The 27,940-nt window shown below is 32.6% G+C and overlaps 3 protein-coding genes across 4 annotated transcripts; 2 read left to right on the forward strand and 1 right to left on the reverse strand.

Moving 5' to 3' along the window:
* Positions 1–1,549: 1,549 nt before the first annotated feature.
* LOC129320896 (piriformospora indica-insensitive protein 2-like) lies at positions 1,550–7,963 on the forward strand. The gene is made up of 4 exons (XM_054966568.1): positions 1,550–3,908; positions 4,091–5,128; positions 6,681–6,780; positions 7,427–7,963. The coding sequence occupies exons 1-4, from the start codon at positions 3,702–3,704 to the stop codon at positions 7,753–7,755; spliced, it is 1,674 nt and encodes a 557-aa protein (XP_054822543.1). The 5' UTR covers positions 1,550–3,701; the 3' UTR covers positions 7,756–7,963.
* A 4,921-nt stretch (positions 7,964–12,884) lies between these two features.
* Positions 12,885–16,664, forward strand: LOC129320441 (kinesin-like protein KIN-8A). 2 transcript variants are annotated; one of them, XM_054965900.1, is made up of 7 exons: positions 12,885–13,963; positions 14,270–14,543; positions 14,663–14,713; positions 14,808–14,900; positions 15,005–15,370; positions 15,447–16,112; positions 16,171–16,664. In XM_054965900.1, exons 1-7 carry the CDS (start codon positions 13,221–13,223, stop codon positions 16,249–16,251), a joined length of 2,274 nt encoding a protein of 757 aa, XP_054821875.1. In that variant the 5' UTR covers positions 12,885–13,220; the 3' UTR covers positions 16,252–16,664. The 2 variants fall into 2 exon arrangements, with proteins under 2 accessions (XP_054821875.1, XP_054821876.1); XM_054965901.1 differs by having other exon boundaries at positions 16,225–16,664.
* A 9,461-nt stretch (positions 16,665–26,125) lies between these two features.
* Positions 26,126–27,940, reverse strand: LOC129320200 (protein MIZU-KUSSEI 1). The gene is made up of 2 exons (XM_054965482.1): positions 27,648–27,940; positions 26,126–27,226 (listed from the first exon to the last, which is right to left on the reverse strand). The coding sequence occupies exons 1-2, from the start codon at positions 27,786–27,788 to the stop codon at positions 26,441–26,443; spliced, it is 927 nt and encodes a 308-aa protein (XP_054821457.1). The 5' UTR covers positions 27,789–27,940; the 3' UTR covers positions 26,126–26,440.

Genomic DNA, 27,940 nt, shown 5'->3' on the forward strand with positions numbered 1-27,940 from the left:
GCAATAATAGAGTTAGGACCCTTGGTATAAGGAAGACCTTTATATTTCTTTTAAATATATTATTTCTCTCTCTTTATTTATTAATTCAATTTTTAATTATTAACTTACAAGTGCAGTGAGCTAACGAAAGACATTCAATTAATTTACTTTTGAGTCTTGAGTCTTAGTTTATCATTGTTTTTTTCTAATTAGCTCCTAGGTAGTATTTAGGACGAGGATGACATGAGTTTAGTTTAGTCAAATTAATTTTTTTTATTTTTTAAAGGATTAATAAATAGTATTAGTATTTAAGTATAGTGAAATTGTGGACTAATATTCATGAGGCTTTAAGTTAAAAAATTGAATAAATTTAGGCTAAAAAATAAGATTAAAATGAGTTTAAAGTTTAAAATATGAAAATAAAGGAATAAAATTATAATAAATAGAGGGTGTAAATTGTAAAATATAAAAATTTATACCCCAAACAATCATTTTTCCCAAGTGATGCCCCAAGCGGCTCCGGCCACTGCTGAATAATATGGCTTGCTGGATATATTTTATATCATATATATGTATATATAATTTTAAATTTTACTTAAAAGTGGTGAAATAGAAATGGTCCTAAGCATCTTTTTACGGGTGCCTAAGTTTTTTTTTTTGCCAATTCTAATAGTAACTAAGTTGGGCCGCATGTAATGAGGCCTGCTAACGACGATGAGCCAAACTGCTTCAATACTCGTTCCCTCGGCCCAAAAAAAATAAAAAAACAGTTGTGCATGCTGTTCTACGGTAGTAGCTGGAAATGCCAATTTCCTGTTTGTTTTTAAACTGGATACAACCCCTCCGGCCAAAATTAAAAATAACAAAACCGATACAACCCTGTGAGATACAGGCGGCAATGTATAGTAATTGTAAACTGATATCTAAAAGGCTAAAACTGAAAATGCAAGAAGTTACTCCATGTAATGAAATATATCTCCACGCTGTGCTTGTATTTGAGTTGATGAAATGAAATTCCGGAATATTTCTTCACATTCAGCGGTATCTATTTTTAATTCTCATATTATATATTATATTATATTAAATAAAAGATGTTAAAACAGCCTAAAACTAATGACATTTGAAAGAGACTCTTTAACAAATCATGGAAACTTGTAGTGGGACACTCACCATAAATTTAGTCTAAGAATTTAAATATATAAAGCTCTGTCAAGTCATAAAATTTGTATTAAATAATTCAATTTGATTTTTTTTAATTTGTTGTTGGCCTGATTTTTTTTGCCAAAAATAGCCAATTTTATTAATCATCAAAAAAATTAATTACACACACTAATAAATGAAGTAAAAAAATGTCAAAAAAATTCTAAAATGCAAACTAACACATAATTAAACTAAAAAAAATAAAAATTCAGGAAAAAAAAAAGCAAAGTCAAAGAAAACCAGAAAAGTTAAAAAAACAAATTCAACCAGTTCGAGTTAAAAATCATTACAAGTCACCGTGACCGGCCCTTGACCCCCTTCAAGAAACAACAAACGAGCCAAATGGAGGTGACAGTAACACACCAAAAGAATCATCCTTTCAGCACTAACCACAAGAAAGTCCGCAGCTCTATTGCAAGCTCGACAGTTCTTTATAGAGGAGAGTAAGCTTCTTATGTCCTGGATAATGCCCAAGCACTTCCGGTCACAGCTTAACCAAGAAAGATCTCTGCATCGGGCGTTTTGTTAGTTGGCTTACCGAATCTTGCGCATCACATTGTCTGATATTTTCTTGAAAAACTCTTTCATTTGCCAAGTTAAAATATTCATTGAAGGAGAAATCACACGCCCTTGTAAGTGACCAGATTGACAATACTGTGGGAATCTACTTCAATACCAAGTATCCAGTCCGATGGTATTTATACATAAAGTTATCGTTCAATTTGTTATCGAGTTGTTTTCCTTCAAATATGCCCCCCGATGTTCACGAGGCAATGAATCAAGCAGTAAGAGACAGTAGAGAGAGAGAGAGAGAGAGAGAGAGAGAGATAAGGGTTGGGAATGGAGGGTGGAAGGGAAGGAAGAAGGTGACGGCGAAAAAGAGGGCCTTCGGTAGTGGGAGATTGAAAGCGACTGCAACGTTGAGCAGCAGGCCTGCTGTAATTTCTCAGTGTAGTAGTGTAGTGTAGTCCACTGACTTTTCTTCAATTCATGGCATCTTCCTGAGGGTGGTCCATCTCCATTCTTTCTAGCCAACACTCCAAAACCCTCATTTAATTCCCCTCCTTCCTCCACTGTGGTCATCCCCCTCATCACATGCATGTGACCCTCTCTGCCTCTCCTTCAACTTTTTATGTTCATATCCTCACATTGATACACGTTTCTCCCCAACCTTTCCCCATTTTTATGTTTTTCTTTTGTTCTTCACAATGAAACCATTCTGTTATATGCTTGGTAATATGATTATCTTATCTCAATGCTTACCCTTATTATTCAAACATGACTATGTGACTCGACAAACAATTGCATATCTCTTCTGTTTGGACTATTTGACATGCCGGTGATATAACCAAATATGGGTTCTTCTTTTAGTGTTATCCTGGTTAGAAAGAGCTGAAATGATAATTTGTCTAGTTACTATTGATTTTGCCAGTACAATGTGAATGTCTAACTGAGATGCAGAAGTGTTTCTACTAAATGCTTCAATACCCTTGTTCTTTTCTGACCTCAACGCCTAACTGTATAGTTAGTTTGCAGAAATAATTGAGCTGCAGTTATGTGGCCGCTGTTAAGGTGATAGAGGTTTGAAATGGTACATTAATATTAAAATTCAAAAGATTGCAGTCAGTGGGTGGAGGCCTTATAGCTTTCGTCCCTAGCATTTTATTTGTGCATGTGAATATCCAAAGACAAATTATATGGTCCCCCTAACTCCAACCTTACTTCACTGTACCTTCTTCCAAACCTGCATCTTGCATCTGAATAATCCACTATAATATTGATTAGTAGTTTAATGATGATAATGACTTATCTAGGCTAATAAGAGCTACCTAACTCATCACGTTTTCTTTCTATTTGTTTAATGTTCGGTCCAAAGATTATTCACTCAACCATGTAGCAATTCTTACATTGATATTTTGACTTAGAAAAGTAATGAATTATTGATTTTTCTTTGTGGCATCACTTGCATTTCATGAATGCGAGAAACTATTCTGTGTGGCCTGCTTTTAGTAAGAAGCTGGCATTGCAATTGAAATTGAAAAATAATGTACTGGAATGTTTGTCCTTTACTTTCGTTTCTTTTTGATTGTGAGCGCGAGTCCATTTAAAAGTAGAGGATATAGATTTTTATCCCCATTAATGGGTATGCCACTCATAATTATACATGCAGGCGTGAAGACAAATCTCCTAGACAACTAGACTTGCCACTTCATTTTACTGTCTCATTTAATCATTTTCAGTCCTTTGTTTTTATTGATTTCATTGCTTTTCTTTCTTGAGAAGTGTTACTAACACTCCGTTTCAAGCCTTATCAATCCAAGTTCCTCCGTCACTTGGCTTGAATGTTTATCTCTTCAGCAAAATTGGGCAGTCTATCATCGTCCCTCTATCCCTGCATGGCATAGCTAAGGCAACCATTTGTACCAGTCTCATCACTTTTTACTTGGTCATGAGTTTTTGCTTATTCTGCTTTTAGAAGCTGCATATTATCCTGAGTAAATTTCTTTGACTTGGTACTAACAATGGCCATAAGAATTCTAGTACATGTTCTTCTTCCGGCATTCCTCAGTTTTTATACGTGCAAAGGCCAAGACACTTCAGTATCACCACTATCACCAATGAAGAAGAAAGAACAAGAAACCCTGTATTCTGTTATACAAGGGTTTATAGGAAAAGGGTGGAACGGATCAGATCTTTATCCAGACCCTTGTGGGTGGACTCCCATACAGGTTCGACTTTAAATCCAGCCAAGTTATTTTTTGTTTTTCCAGTTCAATCTTTACTTTAATGTAACAGTCTAAACTGTTCTCACTACAGTGGCAGGATAGTATTTCACTGGTACAAGCGCATTTTGCATCATATTCATTCACTATAACATCTTTTAACTATTTATGTTTTGGGTAATGCGCAGGGAGTTTCCTGCGAGCTGTATGAAAAGTACTGGTATGTGACTGTTTTGAACCTTGGGCCAGTTTTTGACAACTCCCTCGTCTGCACCCATGATGCTCAATTTCCAGATGAAATTTTCAAGCTCAAACACTTGAGGATCCTCTCCCTGACTGGCTGTTTCCTTTATCCTACCCAAAATCCAGTCAGATTACCCATTTCAAACTGGGAAAACCTCTCAAACAGCTTGGAATCTTTACACTTGAGGTCAAATCCGGGTCTGGTTGGTACTATTCCATCCTCATTTGGCTGCCTTAGGAAGCTCCAATCTCTTGCGCTGATAGAAAATGGACTGATAGGTGAGCTGCCATCGAGTATCGGTAATTTGGTCAGATTGAGACAACTAGTCCTTTCAGGAAACCATTTTGTGGGAGAAATTCCACTTCATTATATGGGTCTCTTCGAGCTTCTGATATTTGATGCAAGCAGGAATAACCTTTCAGGGGCATTGCCATCAACAGTCGGGCTTTTGGATTCCCTTCTAAAACTGGATTTGAGCAACAACTTGCTAGAGGGAGAGTTGCCAAGAGAGCTGGGAAGGCTTAAGAATCTTGTACTTCTAGATTTGAGTCATAACAAATTTAGAGGTGGATTGACTGGGCCACTTCAAGAACTGGTTTCTTTGCAGCACATGGTAATGTCACACAATCCAATAAGAGGTGATCTATTTGGTATTCAGTGGGAATTTTTCCAAAATATGGAAACTTTGGACTTTTCTGACATGAGTTTGACAGGGAGTGTACCGGAGTCCATGACAAAAATGAAAAGGCTAAGATATCTGGATCTAAGTAACAATAATCTCTCAGGATGTCTCTCCGTAAGTCTGGAAAATATGCCTTCTCTTAGAGCTCTTCACCTGAATGGAAATAAATTCACAGGAAAACTTGAATTCTCAGAAAGGTTTTACAGGAAAATGGGAAGGCGTTTTACAGCCTGGGACAATGCCAATGACCTGTGTTATATTGCCAGCTCAATGACGGCTTGGATCCAAGTGCCTTATGGAGTAAAGCCTTGTGTGGATCAAACATCTGTCATTGAGGGAACTTCAAAGGCCAAGATAAACGAAAGGGGGATTATAAAGGTTCCACCTTGATTACCTGTTTCGCAAGTTCAAGGACTGTCTTTTGTGGGCCTTGGTGGGGTTTTCCCGTTGATTGGAGTTCATAATGTTTTTCTTTGCATTATGTCACTGTAGATAATGTCAGAGAAATCTCAAATCATACTCGACACGCATGCTTGCTTGTATTTGCCTGGAGAGGTAGCCATTTTTAACACTTTCAATTCTGACTCTGATTCTTTCACTTTGGTCTTGGTGATGCTGATCTGTGTCTTGTAATATTAATGCATGAATTTTTCTTTAGAATTTCTTATCATTGCTCTGGTTACGATGTCACTGCAAAAAAATGCAACAAAATAATGTATCCATGGCTGGCGGGACTAAAGCAATGAATTTCTATTCAGTGATTCATTTTGGAATATCTGAAAGATGCAGAGCGTGAACCACCCTATTGCGAAGAATTCACGTCCTACAGCCTACAACTTACAACACTCTGTTGCTGTTCCTTTTTCTTTTTTCATAGCTACATCATTTTTTCATTATTAATGTTGAAATGCAAATTAACAATTATAACGTGGCCGAATTTCAAGTGAGATCAATGTTTTTTTTTTGCTTGGTTTGCAATTGACTATTGATTCAGATAAATTATGTGTAATTTAATTAATTCATTTTTCTAAACGGCTAAACTAAATGATAAGTTATGTTTCTCCCATCTATCCACAAATATTGATAAACTTAATATTTGACCTAAAAAAGAATTAACTTGATTTGCAAGCTAAAATATCAATAATACTCTAAACAGTTCACATCATCTCAGATTTCATACCGATACAAAGGGGAATGTGATTTATTTGTTGTAACAGAATCGTTTCAAGCTTAAAAGTGCCAAAACAATATTAATCGACTGCCAAAATAAATCAAGACCGTAAATAGTGCTTTTCTTGTTATCTACTTATCTATGAAGTGATTATTAATCCGTAAATATTAAAACACGGATACGTATCCGTGTTGCCTCTGAACAGACAATCGTAAAATAAAGGAGAATAATAAGAAGTAATTTTCTAGCCTGGAATAAAAGTTAAGGAAAAAAAAAACAAGAAGAAGAAGAAGTGAAATTTATACGCATTTCTATCCTTTTATTTCACTCTCATTCGTAGGCCTGAACGTTAAAAAAAAAAAAAAACAGAAGCGTAAAAGAAGAGAAGCAGTTAATGGGGGGAAAGTCAAGGGCACGACCTCCTGAATTCTCTCCCACAAGATCGTTAACAAACCTCCTCGTCGATCATGGGATTTCAAATAAATGTCTCTTTTTAAGTCCACATTGGAAGCACGAATTCTGATCAATAGTAGCAGCAAAAGAAATCAGAGAGTACGCACAGTGAGCAAAGAGACAACTAGCATTCCAAAAATGGCTAGTCATATTACGTTGAAAGGCTGTTTGGTGTTGTGTGTGGTTGTTGCTTGTTGGTGCAACGTGTGGATGGTGAGCTGTAAGGAGATTGTAGTTGGTGGCGACGTTGGCTGGACTGTTCCAAAGGATCAAGACTTCTTCGACGATTGGGCTTCCAGGAATAGATTCCTCGTCAATGATACCCTTCGTAAGTTATATAAACTCAACTTTTTTCATGGTTTGCTTGTATCCAACAACATGAGCAACAAGTCATATAATTAGAAGCTTGTTAATAGCACGTCTAATTACAATAAATCTTCTGTTGAATGATGATTGATGCACATTACTCACAGCAAATTTGTTAATATCTTCATTTCTGAATTTATTTATTTTTTTTGCTCCTTTTCTACGGTTTAAGCGTAGTAAAGTGTTTTCTCGATTATTTTAGTTGTTTTTATTTTATTTAATTATTCAATTTTCGTTTGTTTTATTTTTTGTGGGTATATATGTTTAAACCTTGCTTATTTCAATTTTATACTTAATTTTTTTTTAAACAATTCATATTATCAAATCTTCAATTTAGTGTACGACACTCGTTCATCCTTCTGTCAAATTAAGCATTCTAAAAATGAGCTTTTCCTTTTCAGAGTCTAGATCTATTGGTTTTAATACGTTCAATGTAGTGTTAATATATTTTCGTCTTGCTAAAAGTCTACACAAATTATTAACTAATATTACATTGACAACGTTGGTGTAAGGGGTAAATCTAGCTTGAGGATACCTGTGCACAATAAAGAGAAGAGAGCGATGGTGTGTTTGTTGGGTTTGATGTGGTTTGTGTTGATGTGATTAAGGTTTCGAGTACAAGACAGACTCGGTGATAGAAGTGAATGAAGAAGACTACAACAAATGCAAGGCGATGCGTCCTCTATTCTTCTCCAACAATGGGGACACGGTGTTCACATTTGACAGGCCTGGCTTGTTCTTCTTCATCAGTGGCGTTTCTGGTCACTGTGGTCGTGGCCAAAAGATCGTCGTCAAGGTCTTGGACTCCCACTCGCCCCCGCCCCAACATCAAAACGACGACCAGCACAGTGGAGCTGCTGTTATTGCTCCCCTCGCCAAAACGACATCGGTTCTGCTCGTTGTGTCGTCGTTCTTCCTTCTGCTCTTTGCAGCTTGATCAATTCATCATGCGTCGTGGTTGGTCGTTTTAAGTTCGTTTTGGGGTCTAGTCTAGCTGGGTCTTAGGTTTTTCATTGATTAATCACCTAGGTCAATGGATGATGCGTTGTTATATTATGACGTTAATTATTTTCCCTCTAAGAAGTTTTTTTGGTTCGCTTATCGCTCATTAAGGTAGCTTGGCTTGCAGTTGTGGAAATGGTACTCTGGATCTATGATCATCGTATTATCACTTGAAGTTCTGATTATATATAAAAAAATAATAGTTCTATGATATTTATGAAAGGGCAGATACCTTAAGAATGATGACATGTTCTTATCTTTTTTTTCTCTTAAGTAATCAAATTACATGAATAATATTTAAATTATATATATATATAGACTCCATAAATTGTGTGTAAAATTAGAGAGAAAAAGGTATATTTATCAAAAATAAAAATAAACAATATTAAACAATAACTCTGATATATATGATAAATTGTGTGTAAAATAAGGGGGGAAAGGGCGAAGTGTTAATAATTTATATGTAATTATTTGTAACCCCATTCTTGGTTGGCACAAAGTGCTTGATTGAATGGCAATCCTGTAATTTTAAGAAAAAATTATATATAAATCTTGTAAAGTAGATTTATTTATAAATAAATTTTGTAAAGTTTAAAAACTATATCAATTTTAAGGGATTTGAGTGTAATTTAAAATGAAATTACATAGATAATATTACCTTTATTTATAATGCATGATCAATTTAATTATTGAACATGTGGAGTTATAATTGTAAAAAGTTAAAAGATAGTTGTAAATTTATAAAATATTGAAGTGATAATTATAAATTAATGATAAAACAATTGATTGATGCAATGTATTTTTAATAGGTACACTATTATCTTTGCATCTTAATTTTAAATTATACTCAAATCTCAAAAAATTTAATTATAATTTTTAAATTTTACAAAACTTATTTATAAATAAATATATTTATGAAATCTATATATAATTTTTCTAATTGTAAATGTACTTGATTTGATATTCGTGATAGATGTGATGAGAAGCAGAGTAGATCACTTTCAAATCGAAAAAAATATAATACCCTGTCATACACATCAATTAAGTTTGTGTGCATATTTGTACGTATTTCAAAATATTGAAGAGGCATAATGAATGAGAACAAACATATTAAAATTAAAAATGATTAATTTATTAAACCACGACCTTATCTGCTGGCCAAAAAAAAAAAATCACAAGCTTATTGCACATATTTATTAGAAAATCAGATACTTGCATACATTTCGATAGAAAAATACAAGCATAATGATACTGCGCAAGTTCATGAGCTTCTGGTGAAAGGGCAATAAGCTGAATCGGGTCGCAGTCTCTTCATCATAACTATCATGCTTAAAGCTTAATTAAGTTTCGAATGATTTATAGGGGAAGTTTGTACACTACGCATTTGATTAGAACCAAGGCTAGGACCTGAGCACGTAATAAAATATTCAAATCATATGTTTGGGTAGATGCAATATTGTTTTGATCATATTCATTGAAGATGGCACTGTATGCTATGAGTGTTATGATTTCACAATTTAAAGTGGGATTCGACGACCATCATTACTCGAATGTAAATTAAAGAAGCTGGCTATGGAAATCATGTTCACAAAACAAAGAGATAAAGGAAGCATGAGTTTGGCCCACCTGATGCCTACCTACTTAATCCATATAATGCTTGGTCGAGTGGATCATGGTTTGCCATTTTTATTATCAAAATTTTACTATATAAAACTATAATATTTAATCATTTTCGCAACAGGTGTGTGTGTTTGTCCATTAAATAAATTATATTACATGTCACGACTAAGAATTGATAATAAATGTACATAACAATACGTTCATCAACAAATTGTTACAATAATTTTTAAATTGGTGGTTTTTCTTCAACTATGAGGATTCCATGTGAACTGGTGTCATTTGCCGCTTAATAAATAAATTGTACCATTCATGACTTGCAAATATTTCCTCCGTCTCAAATTATAAAAGATTTTTGAAAGAGTTTTTTCATTCTAAAATATAAGATACTTTAGATATATTAAATTTTTATTAAATGCATCAATTTTAGTATTACTCTTTCTCTCTCAATAATTAATTTTTATCTTTTCTCTTTTCAATGTATTAAATGATGAGTATTTTTTAAAGTTTATATTTTTGTTTTAGAAAGATTAGGTTGTTAAGTGTATTTAATGAGATTTATTGATATATAATATTTTATTTAAAAGTGTCTTATAATTTGAGATAGAGGGAGTATTATGATTTATCATAAATTTTATATTTTATATTAACATTGAGACTAAACTATGCGAATATCTTGCATTGTATGGGGTTTAATAGACAACTCATTTTAATTTATAAATGTTAATGTCTTTTTAAGAATAAGAAATAAGCTTCGTTGACAGTAAAAAATATTTTCAAGATATTCAGAGCAATAGGAAGATCTTTCTCAACTTAGTTACTACATATATAGGGTTGAGATTCAAACCCCAGCCACTTATTTAAATTAAATGATAAAATTTTTTACCATTCACACTAATTTTAATTAATTTTTATAAATGTCATGTTATCATGAAGGAAATTGTAACTACAATTTTTTTTGGCAAAATATCATCAAAAGACTCTAAAAAGAATTTAATATTTGACAATGATTTTTAAAAAAATAAACATTAACAATTAAAACATTAATAATTAAAAAGTGAAATTCAAGTTTTAACATATATCTGATTCATTCGAATTATTGTCAAATATTAAATTTTTTAGGGTTCTTTTACTACGGATGTTGTCCTTTTTTTTTTTGTTATCACTTATTATTGTTAAATAACTTTATGTTTTATATTAATTTTAAACTATTGACTTGTCATTTTTGTTTTGCCCATGTGTGTTAAGTTATCATATAATCAAAATGGAATTATTTTACTCAGCAGCATCAAAATATTTGTAAGATATTTAAAATTATAAAAATTAAATAATTAATTTTTCAAAAATAAAACATGATAAATTTGAAGGGTTTGAATTATCGATTTCTGTTCACGTGACACATGTCACCCCGCTCTTGCTAAACGTGGCTTTAGGTTCTAGATCCCTTAATCCAAAAGGATACCAAATGAATAAGTTGAAAGCTTTCGTACGTACATATATTTATATTTTATTTAGACCCCTTAATACAATTTTCGCTGTTGTTTATTACTTGGAATTCGAAGTCAATTACGCCTTTTAATAAACTTAAGGTGGTAAAGTGAGTGATTTAAAGGAGAAAGCAGGCAAATTAAGTTAAAAAGGAAAAAAAAAAACAAATAGTTTAAGGGGGATGCCTTCTTTTAACATACAAATTAAACATAAACTAGAATGTGATTATATTTCATTTAAAATTTAAAGTAAACTATACTTTTCATAACCAACAAATTGTGATTTGATACAAATTATGTATCATGCGTTGCATAGATATTTAGTTCCATTTGTTTAAAACCATAAGATACTTTGTCTTTAAGTATCATTTTAAAAATAAAAAAATTACATATAGGTCTCACAAAGTAAATTTATTTATAAAAAAACTCACAAAATTCAAAAATCACAATCAAATCTTTTGAGATTTGGTATAATTTGAAATTAGAATAAAAAGATAATAATACCCTTATTAATCAGTTTAATTATTGAATATGTAATGTAACAATTGTAAAATACTGAAGTTATAATTATAAATTACTGATAAAATAATTGTAAAAAATTAATGTTAAACTTTGTTTGTAACATGTGATTATTTAATTATTGAATATGTGAAATTATAGTTATAAAAAGTTAAAATTATAATTATTAGTTATAATTTAATTATTGATTGATGTAATGTATATTTAACAGGATTATTATTGTATCTACAACTTAATTTTAAATTACACTTAAATTTTAAAAAACTTGGCTATAGTTTTCAAGTTTTACAAAACTTATTTGTAAACAAGTTTGTTTCACAATACCTAAACGTAATTTTAAAAATTATATGATATTTTTGTTCTTCCAACATATAATTAATAATATTTTTCTAAAAATACTCTTCATTGATGATGTAATTAATATTTTTTAAGCAGAATATTATATTAAATAAAAATAAATATAAAAAATTTGTAATTTTAAATAGGCCATTAACAAATTTATTGAGAATGCAAATTAATTAGAAATGTTAAATAATTTTAAAGGGAAGTAAGTGATTAACATGCAGCAATGATAACATGTGAATCATTACTAACATCAAATGTCACAGATATGGTAATAGTTTGGATCTCTTAGGCATCATTTTAAAATCCAATTCTTGAAAGTATATATGGAACTCATTATTTAAAAGAGGATAATTTCTTAAATGATTATGGCTCTTAGATTTCTTAAAGGATTGGTCTCATGGCTGGGCTGGTGATACCTCAAGTGAAAAAAAAAAGAATTATCACTAATATTATCAACAATATCAATCTTTTTTTTCCAGAAATATATCATTCTTTCACACATATATTTCTTGTGAGTTAAAAAAATTAAATTTAAATTATAAAAAAATTCATTATCAAGAGATCTCATAACATTTATAAAATACTTTTAAATTATAAATCCTACACATTTATAATGTGATTAAAAATATTTACAAGTGAGTAATGAGCATTCACAACTTACAAAAAGATGACAACTTATAATAATAAGTTATAAAGATAAAAATAATAATTTATAATAATAAGTTATAAATATTTTTAGTTTAGTTATAAATACATAAAATCTAAAAATATTCTGTGAATCTAATGGGACTGGGTATTAAATTCTTTGCAATTTTTTCTTAAAAGAAAGCATACGTTGGCCAAACTTTCCCAAGCAAAATGGGGGATTCCTGTTCACCAGGTCGAGGAAATTTCCAAGTGGTCCCCACAACTCTCCCTTGGCATTTTTTCTTAAAAGAAAGCATACGTTGGCCAAACTTTCCCAAGCAAAATGGGGGATTCCTGTTCACCAGGTCGAGGAAATTTCCAAGTGGTCCCCACAACTCTCCATTTGGGAGCTGACATTTTGACCGTTAGCAGAATAAATTCAAATTTCATGTTGCAACATACTCCCTAAGAATAATGACCCTTTACGTTTCTCTCATTCCGCTTCGCTTTCGAGGATATGCAAGAAATTCAGCATTTTTTGAGGTGTAATGAGCAGAAAATGGAGTCTCAATAACCTCCTCACAGATCGAGTTCTCCCACTCTCATCGTAGCGGTCACTTGGTCGTCGTCGTCTTCATCCATGACCGCAAGGTTCTGAACTCTTTCAGCTTCCATTTGTTTTCACGGTGACACTTTCTTTGGGACTTCTGTGGTAAAACTAGGAACTTCATTGATTGTTGAGTAGCGTCTGGCTGGATCAAGGAACAGATTTTCTGGGTATGTCTAATCAGCAATAAAGTGTAGAATGCCAGTTTCAACTCGGTCTCAGACCGTCGGCCTGGGCCAAAATGAGCCAAGCCCAGAAGGGAGAATCGGAAACAGAGTAAATCAAGACGATAACGGTACGAATCCTCATTCAAAAAACCCACACCATCGCCTGAAGGAGAAGTTGAAAGCGCTCACTGTCTTGTACGAGCAGCAGAAGCAGGCTTCCTTGGCTTTCAAGAACTCGTCTTTGAAACCCGAAGACTCACGATTCACCACCCTCCCGGGAGGTGGATCTTCAACGAAACAAGACAAGGAAAAGGGTTTAAAGCCAGACAATGTAATGCGAGAGAACACTATGTCCAATTCGACCATTACAAGAACGTTTGTGCTGCCTCACCCGCCGGCGGAGGATTCCAAGGAAAATCTGGTCGGAGGGACCGACCGGATCGTCGGCTTTACCTGCCCAAGAAAGGCCACCGTCGCTCGGAAGCTTTCGATTGGGACGGCGCCGCCGGAAATGAAAGTGAACCAAGAAGCCGAGAAAGCTGGGAAATTCGGGAATCGAATTCTCGTGTTTGTGAGGCTCAGGCCAATGGGGAAGAAGGAGAAGGAAGCCGGGTCTCGGTGCTGTGTGAAAATCGTGAATCGGCGAGACGTTTATCTGACGGAGTTTGCGAGTGAGAACGATCACCTGAGGTTAAATAGGCTTCGCGGACGGCATTTTACCTTCGATGCTTCGTTTCCAGATGTGGCTACTCAACAAGAAGTTTACTCCACGACGTGAGTGTTTTGAAATTTTGAAATTCAAAAATCTTATCTTTAAAGCTAGAACCCTAAAACCACTCTGCTCTTATATGTACGAGCTGGATTATTTCCTAGTGATGAATTTCTCTCTGAGGTTGCTTGCTTTGGCGTAATAGTTTCAAAATCTTGTTCTCGTCTCAAATAGTGGATTAAGGGACATATAGCTGACTAGTATTAGAAGTCAATGAGGTTGTAATTAACCAAGTCAAAAAAGAAATAAATCATTATGCAATGCATTGAAAATTTTGGCGTAAAGATGCATTAATTTTGTAAATCTTTCAGAACTTCAGAACTTGTGGAAGCAGTTTTGCATGGGAGGAATGGTTCAGTTTTCTGTTATGGAGCCACGGGGGCTGGAAAAACCTACACAATGCTGGGAACAGTAGAGAATCCTGGAGTGATGGTTTTGGCCATTAAAGATCTTTTCAGTAAAATTAGGCAAAGAAGCTGTGATGGAAACCACGAGGTTCGTCTTTCCTATCTTGAGGTTTATAATGAGACTGTCAGAGATTTGCTTTCCCCCGGAAGACCACTTGTGCTAAGAGAAGACAAACAGGTATATGGCAAATGAAATCATTGATGAATGATCTTTCCTGTGTACATTGTATTACTTGTGAGTTTTAAACTCTTTAATAGATATCTCATGATACGTTATATCCATCCATGTTTTTTCAGGGGATTGTAGCAGCAGGCCTTACACAATATAGAGCTTATTCTACAGATGAAGTAACATTCTTCTTCCTCCTCGTATGCTTTGAAGATTTTACAGCTATTTGAACCTTGAATCAGCAAATTTTCTCAAATTCAGTTTTTGGTTTAGGTGATGGCATTACTTCAGCAAGGAAATCAGAACCGAACCACTGAACCAACTCGTGCAAATGAGACTTCTTCGCGCTCTCATGCTATCTTGCAGGTGAGTATAAATATTTGTCTGGTCATGATTAACTAACTACGTTGATGTGATTGTGACATGTGCATGTTACTAAAAGAGAATACAACTTGTTCTGTCACGCTTAGGTTGTGGTCGAATATCGAGTTAGAGATGCTGAAATGAATGTGATTAACCGAGTGGGGAAGCTGTCATTGATTGATCTAGCAGGATCAGAGAGAGCTCTTGCCACAGATCAAAGAACAGTGAGATCTCTGGAGGGTGCCAACATTAATCGGTCTCTTCTCGCACTGAGCAGCTGCATTAATGCTCTTGTGGAAGGCAAGAAACACATACCATTCCGAAACTCAAAACTCACTCAGCTTCTTAAGGATTCATTAGGAGGGACATGTAACACTGTTATGATTGCTAACATAAGTCCCAGTCACTTCTCATTTGGTGAAACTCAGAACACCCTTCACTGGGCTGATAGAGCCAAGGAGATTCGAACTAAGGTACGCTATCAGTGCTTATAGTTTCTGCATTTTGAGCAATCTTTTGACTGACTGTCATATGATGAAATGAACACAGGCATGTGATACAAGTGAGGATGTAGTGCCAATGGTCGAGACAGAAACAGAGCAGGCCAAGCTTGTGCTTGAGTTGCAAAAGGAGAATCGAGAACTGAGAATGCAGCTTGCAAAGCTCCAACAGAAACAAATGATTCTCCAAGCACAGTCCTTGGCTGCAAACACTTCTCCAACACCACCTTCTGCTACATCATCACTCATGACTCCTCCGACCTCGGCGCAGCCAAACCAGAAACGAAGGCCCAGAACAACAACCTCTTTGTTTTCTGCCACATGTTTCACCCCCGAGTCCAAGAAGAAAGCAGCTGAGGTAGCAGCTGTGAAGGCACTTGAAAGGACTGTCAAAAAACTAGAGTCTGAGATTGAGAGAATTAAAAAAGAACACAGTTTGCAGCTGAAGCAGAAGGATGATCTGATTCGGGAGCTTTCTCAGAAAGTGGATGGGAAGAGGATGGTGACTAGGAGTAGCTTAAGGCCCAAGGAGACTAATACCGGTGAGCTGAAGAGCCCGAGCCATCGGTTCAAGTCTCCGGCACCGCCAGCCAAGAAACGAAGCTTTTGGGACATAACGACGGCTACTAGTCCCTCAGTTACTACGTTGAACGGAAGAAAAACTCGAAGCCACGTTGCTACTGAACCTAATGCTCCTCCTTCCATGCTTCTTCAGGTAAATTCTCAACATGTTCATTTGAATTCACCACGTGCATTTATATGTCTGAATCTAGTGTTTTCGGTTTGTGTTGATGCTGCGAATGCATATCGTGGATGACATTATTCAGCCGGGTTTCTCTCGTCAAAAGGCTTAATATTTGAGCAGGAGACGAAGTGTGCAGAGACAGGAGCCCAGGAGATGAATAGATGGAAGATTCTCAGATTGCAATGACAAGCCCGCGTTCATGATGGTTGGACTTAGAAATGAGATATCAGGTCCGTGGTTTTGCATCATTGAGTCGTGTAGGATAGAAGGAAACTAGCTGTAGCGCAAAGATCATTACTTGTCCTGTACTATTCCTGGAGAAATCTCCAAAATGAGCTAAGAAGGTACCTTAGTTCGAATCTCCTTTGCTCTATCAGATTATATGTACACATTCATTTAATTCTTTTCGGGATTTGACATGGGATGCTAATTTATCTCTCCAACATGTCAAAACTAGCTTTTCATATTATTATTGTTGTTATTTAATGATTAAATCACGTATGCTACGCTTTGTAACTTTAATTTGTGTGCAATGTAATACATGGCCCTAAAAGAAACAGCACGCGAACGATTTTTTTTGGAAAAATTATACAAATTTATATAAGACATTTTCTCTATTCAAAAATATAAAGCATTATAGGTATTGATTAGAATTTTTTTAAAAAAATACCTTCAATTAAATAGTATATAATTAATAAAAAATTTTAATTTTATTAAGGTTAAGCACAAAAAAAAATATGTAGTTTTAAAAATAATTAATCAACTCATTAAAAGTACAATTCTATTAAAAGTGTCTTGTAATTAAGGCTTTGCAAAAATTCTCCAATCCTATACAATTCAGACAAACTTGATAGGTTTAGTCCTATAAAAAAATTGACCTAAAAGACTAAAGGCCAATGATATTGGATTTCATCTTTGAGTTGGATTGGGTAAAAGATCGAGCTTTCAAAGTGCTTGCTTTGATTTGGTCATATAAAATTATTTTATTATAATTATAATTATTGGTTGAAGTTTGTAGTTAATTTGTTGTAATGCAGTTTATACATGTTAAATTTTGTTAAATGTTGTTATGATTTGAATCCTTTAAATTGTAATTAAAATGTTTTTTGTTTTTGTTAAAAATTATTATGGATTTATTGTGATCAGCTTTTAATGCTTTGTGATAATTTTTGTGAGTATAAATATTTTTGATATCTTAATTGAATTTATCAAGTTGAAATAAATTGTTGTCTTTCACAAAAAAAAAGAGAGAAGGAAGCAAGGTGAGGTGCTATATCATAATAAATAGTTTTTCAATTTTATGGATTAAATTTGATTCTGTTCAGTTTTAGATTAAGGCGAGGTATTATATCATCATAAATAGTTTTTCTATTCTATAAATTAAGTTTACTCCTATTTAACTTTGGATTAAGCTTGAACCAAATCAAACTATGAGTTTTTTGACTTTTTTTTTAGTCAAAAAGACTAGACTTCAGGTTAAATCAAAGCGTAGCCTTATTTATCGTTCATGTAGCCCTACTTCAGGTGAGGTATTATATCATCACAAATAGTTTTCCTATTCTATAGATTAAATTCGCTTCTGTTTAATTTTGAATTAAGCCTGAACCAAATCAAACTATGCTTTTAAGTTAAATCAAAGTGTAGCTTTGTTCATCCTTTATGTAGCCAGTAATGATAATGATAATGGTGGTTGTCCGATTTATCCTACAATTGGTCTAATTCAGCCCAGTCTTGCTGTTGCAAGCTGAACCTGTTTGTTTTTAATGAATCCATATCTTAACTCTTTTACTAGCCCAAGAACACACACACACACACACACACACAGGGTTTGCCTATCTCAGGCAATGTAGGAGGAGGACTCGGCCTATTGTCCCATGAGACTGCTTTTTCTGTAAAAATAAAAAATATCGTATATTAAACTTTGGTCAGCACTCAAAAAATTATTTAAAAAATAAAAATGTATTTTATTTTTTTAAATGAGATAGATGATTTTTAAATTTTTTTATAAAAAACACTTTTCTGCATATTTAAAAATTACATAAATGCGTACGTGTCTTTCTCTTTATGAGGAAGAAGGTAATTATTGATAGCATTTTCAGTCAAAAAAAGCAGAGGAAGAGGAGGAAAGTAGCATTTCAGTTTTAAATCTAAAACCAACAAAATATTATTGAAAAATTGGATAGCGCACATTTGAATGAGAGAGCCAGAAAATGCTTACCAGTTTTTCAATGCTTTAGCAACTGTTTGGTTTCTGGAAGATATGGAAATGAAATGAATTAAATAAATAAGAACGAAAATAAATTAAATTATCCATCCAGGCAAACATGATATTACCCTATCCATAAATTTCATGCACTAAAGTATACTCTTCTCTCACATGAACATGATCTTCCTTCTATACTATAATCATTTTATTTTTGTCTTTATTTCTTTAATCTATTTCATTTTCTTTCTTTCTTTCTAATAATCAAACAAGCAATTAATGTTTCCATAATATCTACTAATAACGTGATACACCGAGTTCAATGTTTTTTCCCCTCAGTGCATTATGTTTTAGTAACTTAACTATGAGGAAAAGAAATAAAAAAAGATGTTTTGAATCGGAAATAAAAGCCACAAGATAGGACACTCTCACCAGCTTTTGCGTCAATGATATTTTGATGCCGACAATCAAGTATTGAGCCCCATCCATGAAACCAAATTGAAATTGACATTTTTGTTGCGTTAAAAATCTAAATCAGTCATTGGAAATTCCAACTACATTGTTCTCTTGGGTCTGCTATTTTTATAATATAGCCAAACCTGCGTATAGGTGAACATTCAATCAGTTCAATTTCAATTTCTACAAAACTGATTGACTGAATTATGTAAAAAATTTAAATCAAATTGAATTAAAATCAAATCGAATTATCATTGTTCGATTCAATTGGTCTATTCAGTTCATAAATTTTGATTTGGGTTTATGAAGTCTAGTTGTTCATACATTCTTCTATCCAGTTTTTTCCTTGATATTGAAGGCCTAACAAAAAAAATAACAATCTTATATCATAATTCATGAAAAAATTAATAAAATTCAGTATTATTATAGAAATAAAAAATAGAACATCACATTAAATAAAAAAATATTATGACTGCAAGTGATAGAAAGATATTTTTTACTTACCTAGATAAGAATTTATTCACCTCTTCAAAAATATGAAAAGAAAAAAAAAATATATATATATAACTTGGTCAATTCAATTTACTTGGTTCAAGAATTCTTGAACCGAATTGAATCAATCAATTGAAATTTTTATTAAAATAAAATCAAATTGAACCGTATAATCAAATCAAATAGACCAAATTTAATTTGATTCAATTCGATCTTCAATTTCAATTCAGTTTTACTCATCCCTAAGCCTAGATCTCTTCCTATATTTTGTTTTTAGGCCCGTTTGGATTTTAGCTGAGTATGATTAATTTTGAAAATAATTGATTCTAATTAGAGTAAATATAATTTTTAGTCCTTGTACTTTACTCACATTTTACTTTTGATCCCTATACTTTTTTTTTTGTATTTTAGGTTTCTACACTTTTATTTTTTATTATTTTTGATCCCTTTATAAGTAAAGTATAAGAATCTTGGAAGGACCTAAAACAATGAAAAATAAAAGTGTAGAGATTTAAAATACTAAAAAAAATATATAGATCAAAAGCAAAATACGAGTAAAGTACAGGGATCAAAAGTTATGTTCACCCTTTTAATTATAATTGATTATATTATAATGTAATTTGCTTAGATGTTATTTTTTTAAAATTGATTTTAATTGTATAAACTATCATAAAGGTACCACTTTTCAATATTAAATTATTGATAAGATTGTATTTAATATTATTAAATTTGTTAAAATTTATTTAAGGAGTAAGATATATTATTTAATATCGCTTTTCAAATTTAATTTGATTCAATTTGATCTTCAGTTTCAGTTCAGTTTTGATCATCCCTAAGACTAGATCTCCTCCTATATTTTGTTTTCGGGCCTGTTTGGATATTTGCTGAGCACAATTAATTTTGAAAATAATTGATTTTAATTAGGGTAAACATAATTTTTATCCTTGTACTTTACTCGCATTTTGCTTTTGATCTCTATATTTTTTTTTGTATTTTAAGCCCCTATACTTTTATTTTTTATTATTTTTGATCTCTTTATAAGTAAAGTATAGGGATTTTGAAAGGACACAAAATAATAAAAAATAAAAGTATAGGGATGTAAAATACTGAAAAAATATAGAGATCAAAAGCAAAATATGAGTCAACGATAGAGACCAAAAGTTATGTTTATTCTCTTAATTATAATTGATTATGTTATAATGTAATTTGCTTGGATATTATTTTTCTAAAATTAATTTTTACTGTATAAATTACCATAAAAGATACCTCTTTTTAATATTAAATTATTGATAAAGTTAGATTTAATATTATTAAATTTATTAAAATTTATTTAAGGAGTAAGATATATTATTTAACAGTAAAATTGAATTTATAAATAATATCTCAAAACGTATTTCAAAATGTGATTATAACTTAATAATCAATTATCAGATTTTTTAGCTGTTTGGGTTATTTTTTTAAAATTAATTATTTTGCTGAAAAAATCGATTTTCTATGCAATCCAAACAAGCTGGTCTTCTTTTGGTCAAGCTTAAAGTCTCCTTTTTTCGGAGGCAAAATTTATAGGTTTGTAATTCAACTGCCGAGGACTTTCAATATTCAACCCATGGAAAATCATTTTTTTTTTTTGTAAAAAACTGTAAATTCTGAGATAAAATTGATTAATTTTTGACTTGCAAAATGAATAGGTATGTATGTATCCTTAAAGGTAGATAAAATTCAATTTTTCCTCAGAGCCATGCAGGATTAAAATTACAGGAATAGTTATATTAATAAGTAATAACCAAAAACGTAACCAGGGGCAGTACATCATAACCTATTTTTAATAGCAGTTATATTTATAACTTAAAGAAATGAGTAATGAATTATCGAATTGTGATGATCCGAGGGACCAACCAATATAATGTAACTTAACAAACGCCATCTCTACTTGAAAAACAGGGCACAAAAAGGGTTTATATGTAAGTTGGCCTTTAAACTATAAAGAAAAAATAGCATTCAAGGATCACTATATAATATTTATATCTTAGAAGGATTAAATGATTTGATAATATCATTGTAATCCTCTGATTCTTCTGACATATTAATTTTAGATGCAAAAAGATCGAAATACCCTCATATTTTTTTAAAAAAAGAAACCTCCACCATTGTCGGCCGTCGGACCTCTGCCAGCAGCGAGGTCGTCGGAGCCCTTGTTACAAAAACAGGGCCATCAGCAGCTAATCGTCGAAGCTCTAATGTCAGTGACATTTTATTTTAAAATTAAGATTTTTAAGTGGTCAATGATGGGTTTGATCTCATAACCTTTGACTATCTAAAAAGCATGATAGCCTAGCGGCCACCAAGCCCTTTAATATATATATATATATATATATATTAAAAAAATTATAAATAGTAAACTAAACACAAAATTACTTCTATGTAATAACCTAATGTGTGTTGTTAATTTTTGAACAGAACTTGTTATTTTATGAATATCATTTGTTAATTTGATATGGACAATTACAAATCGAGAGTTTCAAAACTTTACTCATTTTACTTGTTAAATATCACAATGTTTTGTTGTCAATCACAAATAGGATATTGTCAAAATTAAACGGATACTTGTCAGTAAATGACTAGCACGCATAACTAAACCCTTCCTATCATTTTTTCCAACTTGCTAAAATCATAATAGATTCTTGTTAATTTTAAATGAATTGTTATTATTTTACGAATATCACTTGTTAATCTGATATGAACAATTACAAATTGGGAGCTCCAAAATTTCATTCATTTTACTCGTTAAATATCCCAACATTTTGTTGTCAATCATGAATAAGTTGTTGTCAAAATCAAACGGATACTTGTCAGTGAATGATTAATACCGCACAACTAAACCCTTCATATCATTTTTTCTAACTTGTTAAAACCATAATAGATTTTTATTAATTTCAAATGAATTTTTATTATTTTACGAGTGTCACTTGTTAATCTGACATAGACAATTATAAATTGGAGGTTTCAAACTTTTACTCATTTTACTTGTTAAATGTCCCAATATCTTGTTGTCAATCACGAATAGGTTGTGGTCAAAATCAAACAAATACTTGTCAGTGAATGACTAACACGCATAACTAAACCCCTTCTTATCATTTTTCTAACAATTTTTCGTTTGATTTTGACAACAATCTATTCATGATTGACAACAAGATATTGGGACATTTAACAAGTAAAATGAATGAAATTTTAAAGCTCCCAATTTATAACTGTCCATGTCAAATTAACAAGTGACATTCGTAAAATAACAACAATTAATTTAAAATTAACAAGAATTTATTATGGTTTTAACAAGTTAAAAAAATGATAGAAAAGATTTAATTATGCGTGTTAGTCATTTATTGATTAGTATCTATTTGATTTTGATAACAATTTATTCATGATTGACAACAATTAAGTAAAGTTTTAAAACCCCCAATTTATAATTATCCATGTCAAATTAACAAGTGATATTCGTAAAATAACAAGTTTCATTCAAAAATTAATAATACACATTAGGTTATTACATGAAGGTGATTTCGTGTTTGATTTACTACTTAAAATTTTGTTTGCTCTCTCTACATGCGTGCGTGCGTGCGTTTTAAAGGGCTTGGTAGCTTAGGTGGCCAAATATTATGAGATTAAACCTACCTTTAGTGACCTAAAAACTTTAATTCTAAGATAAAATATCATCAACGTCAGAGCTCCGGCGACCTTGCCAACAGCAGGGGCTCCAGTGATCTTGCTGCTGGGGATTTCTTTGCCTTTCGTTTTTTAACTATGAGGGCATTTTGATCTTTTCGCATCTGAAATTAATATGCGAGAAAGATCAGATGACTGCAATGATATTATCAAATCATTTAGTCCTTTTGGGATATAAATATTGTATAATAGTCTTTGGATGTTATTTTTCCAACTATAAATTGAGTAACAATTTAAATCAAAAATTTATATTTGATACATTCTAAATTCTACATAATTAAATCTGGGTCAATTTCACCCCACCATTAAATTAAAATAAATGTTCATTATTCATTTTTTAAAATGAGGTTTGATGTATAATTTTTTTCAAATAAATGTAGGAGAGAGGGAGGGAGAGTGGAAATTGCACATCAAATTTCATTTTAAAAAAATAGCGACATTTGTTTTAATTTAATAGTGAGATGAAATTATTTTAAATTTAATTTTTCAGAATTTAAAATTTAAATTACCTCAAAACCTATACTTTAAAATTTAAATTACATACCAACCAAAAAAAAAATAATAAAGGTAACCAATAGTGTGTTAGTCAGGCCCACCCACTATGTTCTTTCCTTGAAATCGAGCAGCTAGCCAGTAGCCACCGATTAACAAGCAAGCAGCTCCTCCACACCACACCATATGAAGCCTGCGATTAAAATAATAATATAACAATAAACCCTCCACCAAGGGAAAAAAATACATTACACAAAAGAACGCACACACATCTACGTACTCCCTTCATTCTTATTATAAGATATCTTTTATAAAGATTCTTTATTTCTCAATATAATGTACATAGAATGTTATTTATGATACATCCTCAATTTTACTCTACTGTGGATTTGATTTTATGGCCTATTTCTTAAGTTTCAACAATTCCAATGAAATAGTTGAGAATAGGAGGGATTATGCAGTAATAAAATTGTCAATTAAGGATAGTCTAGACCTCAATAACTAGCCTTATTAATTTAATTATATCTCAAGGCTCTATTTTATAAAATCCAACATCAGCTCTTAGGGTTGAAGAGCCGGTCTTACTTCCTTATTTCTTTCCAATTTAAAAGTTCAAAATATGTATTTACAATTTCAAAAAAGTTGTTACGTATAAAATTAAATTTAAAAAATAAATTTAAATCAATCCACGACATAACAAATTTAACTCTAATACAAAAAAAAAAACAATGAAGCAAACCAAAATCATAATTTAAAAAAATTAATAAAAAGGTTTAAGAGGGCTGAATTACAATTGTACCTCCTAAAATAACAACGCTGCCTTAATTATTTATGAGTTTAAAAGAGCCGGGCTAATAGATATAGCTCTAATTAACATCTCTATATAGCAAGAACAACTCAATGAACTCTTCTAATTTCTTCCAAGTTCCTCTTTTCTCAGTGGTGGGCTGGGGGATATAAGTGCACTTAATTAAAGCATCAACTGTACAATAAAGCATTGCCCGAACTTTATTTGAGCATTGAGCTTTTGATTCTCTCGAACAATGATGAGGAGATCATGATAATTGTATGATTTAATTATTTCTTATTTCATTACTTTCCCCAGCTGTAACCCACACTTTTAATTTTCTCCTTTCTTTTCTAGCAAAAAATGAAAATTTTCTCATGGTCATATCAAACTAAGGATGTGTTTCATATTTTATTATATCTCACATGATCATTAAAATTGTCATATAAACATTTTAAAAAATTAATTTAATTGTCAATTTTCTTACAAGCTCTCCCATTAGTATAATTGATATTATCTAAACATAACAAGGTTGTACTAAAAAAAAATTCACATATTTATAGTCTTGTGAATGGCGGGAAATATCACCCAAAATGATTCTCCTCCAGTCCTATATATTAATCACTTTTTAGAAGTATAATCTGATTTATTTTATAAGTCACTAATTAATGGGATTATTTTATTTCAAATTAAAATTTTTAAATTATTTTTAAAAAAGTAAGAGGGAGAGAAAGACAGGAAAAATAAGATTATAGTATTTATTTATTTTTTACTTTTTATTTAAAGGTTATATTTAAAATTTTACTTACTTTTTTTCTTACACTTTTATTGTATTGATATTGATGAGATTAGTAAAAATGACTTACAAATAAAATTAAAGAAGTATTATTACATGGCTTTTGACATCTAAAATAAAAGACACCTGAGAATGATAAATGAATGGAATATATTAAAAAATGCAAGCCTAATCTATTAATAAATTGATTATATTCTATATTCATCATTTACATAGTTTAAATACTTTATTTTATGAACCATTTGTAATATCACTTACATTGGAAAGCCTGAAAACTAGGATAGGTGAAGAGAAAAGTGTGAACATAATGATGGGCATATTATCAAGTTAAAGGGATTTTTCTTTATTTTTGGACATCTTTGTTATATCGTTGGTGGGCTATATAGTCTACACTTGCAGCTCTAGCCGCACAAACTACAATGAGTAATGAATTGATGAGAATACTACAAAATTGGACAATGCCAATTAATTAACTAGACCAGAACGGAGAAAAAAAGAAAAATAAAATAAAAGCAGTCAACAAAAGGAAAAGCTGACGGCCAAGTGTATTAACAAAAGAAAAAGGAAGGGAAAGATGGGGTCTAGTGTCACATGTCAGGATATGAAATTTCTCATTTTTTCCTTTTTTTCCCCCCTAAATATATATATTGCTTTTGATGACTTCTATGATTAGGCTTACAAAACATTGTTGGGATCATTTCACAAACAAAATTGGCATCAAAAGCCATGATTGGAACAGTCCTTAGCTTTTTGAGCAAATACAGAAATATTTTGGATTATAGGTAGATGAAGATGCTGCTGATACAGAATCCTAACTGAACAGGGAAGCAAGTGCATCACAATAGTAATAATGAAGCCATCATATCCAACAGATAAAGAAGAAGGGGGGCAAAAAGCTGATTTTATTGATAAATTCAAGCTACGGTTTATCTTTAATATGATCATATCAATATAAATCTCAATGGGCATGCACATATAATGAAGAAACGGTGTAAAGTGCAGAGAAGGCATAAGATGGCATGATGAAGTCGATACAGTTAATCAAACCAATGACAATGTGAAGACATTCATGATTTGCAACGACTTTTTTTGTCTGATCACTGATTAAAAAGGATTGGGAAAGAAGAAACTATACATATACACCCTTTCATGCCCCACATCACCATGCTGTAAAGTATACTAATCACCCACCATTTTCCACCTCCCTCTGACACAGTAAGTCCACTTCTCATACTAATCTAAAAAAAAAAAAAAGAAGGAAAAAGAACTTGGAGAAGACATGGCCTCCGTTGATGCTAGTGTTTCAAAAAAGGGGAAATGAACTAAGTAACTGAACAGAGCTTCCATTGATGCTAGACTCTGAGCAAGTATATGCTGAGCTCCGGAGATCCATTGCTATCTGGATTCATCATGTAGAAAGCTTCAGAGTCTCTGGACCCCACAATTCTCTCAAACTTAGCCCTCATGTACATGATTTCACCGTCACCACCATCAGATCCAGCTTCAGCAGGCAAAACACCAGCACCCATTGAAATTTTCTCAACAGCTTTCAGTATATCCCACTCCTTTGGCCCGCATTCTCTTCTCGTAGCAAACCCACATTTCTTCCCATTACAGTACGTCCTCCATACCGGCTCTTCAAGCAACCTCACAGCTTTCTTACCTTCTTCCTTCTCTTTGTCACATTCCAGAGCGATTCGAACTAACCCAGATGCCATTTCACGAACAAGACCACTAATTGGTGTAGCCAACTCGATCAAGAAGGCTGGTTGGGAAGTGGGCTCCTTTTGGAACGCAAAATGCACATGCCCACGTCGATACCCGAAGAGGGTTCCTACTACTCTAGGACCTAGGCCGAAGGGTAGGCTCGAACGGTTCTTACCAAACTTGGTGAGGATGGATCGAAGCCTTGAGATTGCAATGGCTTGAAGCTTCCTTCTTGATGCTGCTTGTTGTGATGCAGCTGCTGATCCTGGATTCTTGTCATTATCCTCCTTGGTCTCCTCCTCCTCTATGATTTTTAAGATTGATTCTGAAGTGGGAGCTTCAGATTCTTCATTGCCTACCTTTTTAGTCCAGTGGAAGTGCCTCTTGGAGGAGAAATCTTGGGAGGTTCTAGCAGCCATGTCTGTCTTCATCTGAGAAAGAAGAAAAACTCAATTTAATATATGAAAGGGTTGGGAAAGTATCTGGTTTCTTCTCCTTTTATTGATACGGGGGTGCTTTAATTAATTCTCTGTTTCTAGACCTTTGGTGTAAATGCAAGAGAATCCTGACAAAAGAAACACGGGCAGTCCCACCAGCTGATATAGGAAATCAGACACAGAGAGATAGAGGGGTGGGATAGAGTGCATTTCAAATAGAAAAAAAGCAAGGAATCTAAGGAGACAATGTGTTTGTTGTTTCACTTTCTTGTGGGGCAGAGAGAGAAGAATTGTGCTTGACTATCTCTTTTGACTTGATGTCCAAAACGGTTAAAAAAGAAGAAAGAAAATATTAAAGCCAAAACAAACAAAAAACAAACCTATCACTGTTGAAACTTGACATGCCCTAACATACCTTCCTGCATCCATGTCTGCTGGTGCTGGACGTCCACCTTGATGACATCATCCAGTTATGAGTCTCATGGAATATGTTGGGTGCAGAGTCTACATGGCACCTACCAACGAACGGACAGCCCCAATGCATTTCATTGTTCATGGGCCCCACCACCAGTTCTTCCTTCTGTTCACTCGGCACCAAGTAGAGGCAAAGGCAAGCTAATCCTTCATCAAGTGCGTTTTAACTCAAGAACCTTTCGGTTTAGTCATCTTAAGGTTCTTACTAGGTTACCCCCAAATCTTGCCAATTTT

Source organism: Prosopis cineraria, unplaced genomic scaffold (assembly GCF_029017545.1).
Source record: "Prosopis cineraria cultivar Desert tree isolate PC_DT_omini unplaced genomic scaffold, ASM2901754v1 PC9, whole genome shotgun sequence".
Lineage (NCBI taxonomy): Eukaryota > Viridiplantae > Streptophyta > Magnoliopsida > Fabales > Fabaceae > Prosopis > Prosopis cineraria.